The following is a 4,682-nucleotide window of genomic DNA, read 5'->3' as shown; positions in this document are numbered from 1 at the left end:
TATAACAGAGAGCAAGAGTCTCTCTCTTGGCAGCGTTCCCGGCCCATCTGTGGCCTGGCTCGTGGATTACTGTTTGTTAATGTTTCAATCAGCTGTGTGTTGAGGAATGTGGAGCTATTTAACCTGAACTTCCCCAGGTGTGCCGAGGCGCCGCTCAGTCTGGGCCCCGTCGCCCTCCCCTGCCCTTGGCACAAAGCTATCACACAAACACAATCACACACTGGCCGTGCCTGCAGCTGTGCGCATCGCACCGCAGGGAAATGGGAAAAACATTGCACCAGGGAGACAGAATAAATCAAATAACGAATTGCCTCTCCAAACCATTTTAACCCGTGCCCTGCTGCTGAAAGACCACTCAAGATCTGATTTAGGCTATTATATTTATATTGGTTTCCAAATTATGTGTGTTGAAGTATATAGGCCTATAGGCTAAATCAACTTTTAAACTAATATAGGCCTAACCCTAACTCAATAACTGTGCATATGTATTATTTTGTCTACACCAACTAACATGGCTCATAAAAATCACCCTATAGTCATATGTAGCCCTTTTGAATAACATATATAGCATTGCAATTGTCATATTTTTGATTTTAGGTACTTTACTTATCTCTGGACTAAACGGATACTTCCTCTTGTAATTTGATACGTTAATGAGCCATACAAAAACAAATTACCAATTTAGCTGGTATGACTGGGCCACCAGCCCTGGTTTTATGTTACATGAGGCAACAATGAGTTGGCTTCATTTATTCTTTGCTTTAGCTTGTTGCTGACAGCCTCTTCAGTTGAGCCCATTTAGCAAATCATCTGCAGACTGCAGTTTATATTAAGATTAGGTCCAAACACATCACCATAAATGTTTTAATTTACACTTATTTAATATGTGCTTTAACCCCATCCTAGCATTTTAAGATAACCCTTATGTGAGGTGAGGAGAAATGTATATTGCACATTTGCACTGTAAACCCCCCCCCCCCCCCCCCACACACACACACACACAATAAAGTTCAGTGAAGCAATATTCTTGTTCAAAAATATTTTGTCATGTTTTAATAAAAACACAATTAAGTACATTGTAAGAAACAATAGCTTTCACGTAACGTGACATTGTAATATACAATACAATCTTTCGCTCAGGAATCTGAGAAATGTAAATTTCCTTTAACAAAATTAAAAAATTTCTACACTGTTTACACAAGATACAAAAACGTAGCAGAAATATTAGCTTTCTTTAGAAACTCTACAAGCAACAAGCAACGTTGCGCTGGAAGCCTAACTGCCGTGATCTCCCGGCTAACCCAGTCTATTTGGACACCAGTCTTTCTCCAAAGGACCTCGGATGAATCGAGGGCCTCGAGTGACAGATCCTCTCCACAAGAGAATGTCCACAGAGTGTTATTTTCTAGCATGGGAGTTCGAAACGTCCCTACTCGGTTCAAGGTTCTTTTTTAAAATGTGTTTGAAAGTCACATCAAGTAGCCTTGTTCGTTCTTCATAGTGCTCGCTGCTGGAATGATGAGACGATGCTCCAACATGGATTCTAGCGGCACATGATTCTGTCGTCCGAGCATCCATTCTGCAAGGAAAGAAACACAATATATTTAGAACATAATCATAACATCAACAGGGAATCAGGGACAGCAGCCCATTTACAAAGCATAGCCTATAGCTATCGATAGCGATAATGCCATCATTGTTGTGCGTTGAGTTGCTTTATCATGCGTAATGAATCATTATAACGCAACTCAACGCACAACTTGCCACCGGCTCAGGCTTGTTGTGTTAAGACATTCGAGTCACCGAGAAAATAGGCTATATACATTGATGGCGATATTTACCTCAACTGAGATGCTGGCGAGCTCCGCGTTCAGGGTGGTCAGTGGCGTGCGAGGCAGGCTGCCTGCGCCGTGCTGGCGGCTCTTCTCCGGCTCGTCCAACTCGACCTGCAGGTCCCAGATATAGTCGATAACGTGCTGCAGGATTTCTACTTTGCTAGCCTTCTTGTTGGTGGGCAGGGTGGGCACGAGCTCCTTCAGCTTGCTGTAGCAGCTGTTCATGTCCTGGAGAAAGACGGTCATCTGCTCGTCGAGCAGCGGAATCTTGCATTTGGTGATGGCCAGACTCTGATCCGAGAGGCAGCGCACCATCTCCTCGCCGCCGACCTTGCTCTTCAGGGCGCAGGTAGATCCAACAACCTTCATCTTGACGCGTACTTGAGGTGTAGTTTCCAAGAATGGCGAGGGAAAACGATAGTGGGGGAAAGCCAAGTAGCTTAAGTTACAGTGATAGCAAAAGTATTCTCCGTCGCTTGGAGGTGTTGACACTGGAATGTTGACACTTTTTAAACCTCCACATGGGTGAACCTCCCGGTCTTTATAGTTGACCAGAGGCTCGAGGGCGTTCTAGTTGCGTCCTGTTTGCGGGTAGGTAGCCAATGGGGTTGCTGCATTTGTATTGGTGGGGCCGTTCACAACTGTTTTCTCGGCCAATGGCAGCGCTTGGCTGGTTATCGAGATTTACAATCTGTTTGAGGGATGGCGTTACAAATGGAAACAAATGTGTGTCTTTTACGGGTGATATGTGGGAATCCAGCTGTCCGTGGCTTGGGGACTCTGCAGGTGTAGATTGCCTGGGGACAGTCGAGTCAAGGGGGTGGTGGATGCATGGGTATGTACTGTGTGTGTGAATGTGTGTGGGATGGGGAAGGCATGTGAATAGGATGAATGCTTGATGATAATTACCATCACGTCCTAGAATTTACTCTCACCATAATGGATGGCACCACAGATGTGGGTATACATTAAACTAAAATAAGTAATTAACAGTTTAAAAAAAAAAGTAAGCTTTTAGCTTATTTGAATTTATTTTTTTAATTCACCCATGAGTAAATATGTTTACTGCAATGTTTGTTTATTTAATTTAATTTTTTGTCTCGTGAAACATACAAAGTAAAAGCGCACTTTATATTAACGCATTAATTTGGAACATTGCACAAATCACGAGGAACGTGTGCTGATTATTTTAGTCAATTTCCTGCACTGTCATTCACATATGGCTGCCCCAGACAGTTATACATTCAAAGCTCTCTTTATACGGTACAAACTGCACTTAAAAAAAAAAAACAACACACAGACTCTCTTTTTCCTCTCGTGAACGAAGCCCCTGTGAGCAACTTCACGGATTCCTTCACATGTTCTCCGTGTGTGTGCTCAGCCTTGTGTGCACATAGAAATTGCATTGCTCTGTTCTGAATCTTCCTCCAGATTGTCCAAACAAGCCGAAGCAGACTGGCAGGCGCCAGCGCGGTGACGTCACCCATTCATCCGAGCCTTGACGCCTGTCAGCCTGGCGCCGCGCGGGCGGTCTCCATGGAGACCTCAAACAAGAGGCTCGCACTCCCCCATTCACCTGCGTAGAGGCGCACAGACCCTGAGAACAAACTGGCTGCGGAGATCATCATTCATTTATCACCTTAAATCACTCTGATGAGATTACCGCCCAGCGCACCTGCAAACGGCCATTGTCACCATGCTAACATGAACAGTGTCCTTAAACCAGAAGAATGGGGAGGGAGGGAGGGAGGGAGGCTGCTTTGAAAAGGCAAAGCTATTCCTGCCACATTTTACACAAATGTGCAGGACAATTCTTGCATTCCTGAACATGGCATTTTCACAGCCTATATCTTAAACTCCCCTAGCTAACTCTATAGCTACTATTTACAGAACTTCATAAACAATTATCATAGTTTTTTTTTCTTCTTTTTTTTCTTACTTTCTTTATTTTTTCTTTTCTCTTTTCTTTACAAGACCCCAAATTATTTGCACCCAGCATATGGCTATTTTATAATTAAAATATGTAGGCATATACACTTTTGTGCAAAACACATTTTTCTACAGATTACTTTTTTACTTATGGTGATTTTATTATAATGCACAAAGGAATGCAGCATGCCATTTCCATCCTTGTTTACATTTAAACATTATTTTTTTGGTAATTGTTTCCTTAGACGTATTATATATATATATGCTGTATTATAATATACTGTAGCCTATATATCATAGCAGCTATATATATATATACACTGATTTGAGAATATATGATAACTGCAATAATAACAACTTCAGCATTGCTCTCTCTTGTAACAAAGTTTACTACTATGGAGGACTGTTTCTTTTTTTTTCTTTGATTTTTTTCTCCCCCTACCCTCTCTGTCCTAGGTCGCAGCTGACAGGGCGGAGGGAGGGCCCGGGTGGGCAGAACAATGGGAGTGCGGTGCAGGGATTGTGGGAGAGAATCTAGGCTGGAGCCACAGTGTCTGGAGCGCCCCTCCACTCCCCTCATCCAGCTTTTGTTCAGCTGCAAAAGCTATCAGCACTTCCTACTGACACCAACAATAACTCCACACAGCTGGGCCCTTTTTAGCCTGTTTACAGCACATCAAGGCAAGGGGAGAGAGAGAGAGGGAAGAGAAGAGACAGAGGAGGAGAAAGAAAAGTGAAACATATTAGCTCCTGATTTTAACTGACAGAATGGCACAACACCTCCTCCCCCCTCCCTCCCCTTGCTCCCGTATCCCCAAAACAACCCCTTCTTCTCCAGACACTGGTGGATGGAGCTGATATAGAATTCATTTCCCGCGGAGCCTAAATGTCAAATTGATTACAACTGTAACAGGCTGT

At 43.4% G+C, this 4,682-nt stretch overlaps 1 protein-coding gene across 1 annotated transcript; it reads right to left on the bottom strand.

Moving 5' to 3' along the window:
* Nucleotides 1–1,024: 1,024 nt before the first annotated feature.
* id1 (inhibitor of DNA binding 1, HLH protein) lies at nt 1,025–2,363 on the bottom strand. Its single transcript, XM_083770791.1, has 2 exons — nt 1,842–2,363; nt 1,025–1,579 (listed from the first exon to the last, which is right to left on the bottom strand). The coding sequence occupies exons 1-2, from the start codon at nt 2,202–2,204 to the stop codon at nt 1,544–1,546; spliced, it is 399 nt and encodes a 132-aa protein (XP_083626917.1). The 5' UTR covers nt 2,205–2,363; the 3' UTR covers nt 1,025–1,543.
* Nucleotides 2,364–4,682: the final 2,319 nt, after the last annotated feature.

This window comes from Protomyctophum parallelum, assembly GCF_964188405.1.
Source record: "Protomyctophum parallelum genome assembly, chromosome: 8".
NCBI lineage: Eukaryota > Metazoa > Chordata > Actinopteri > Myctophiformes > Myctophidae > Protomyctophum > Protomyctophum parallelum.
The sequence above is the reverse complement of the archived record's forward strand: the minus strand, read 5'-3'. Positions and strand labels throughout refer to the sequence as shown.

Excerpts from the sequence above, each read along its gene's own strand:
- id1 (XM_083770791.1), bottom strand. The coding sequence starts at position 2,204 with ATGAAGGTTGTTGGATCTACCTGCGCCCTGAAGAGCAAGGTCGGCGGC. Across the intron at positions 1,580-1,841 it reads TCGCCAGCATCTCAGTTGAG|AATGGATGCTCGGACGACAG; the intron begins GTAAATATCGCC and ends CTTTCCTTGCAG.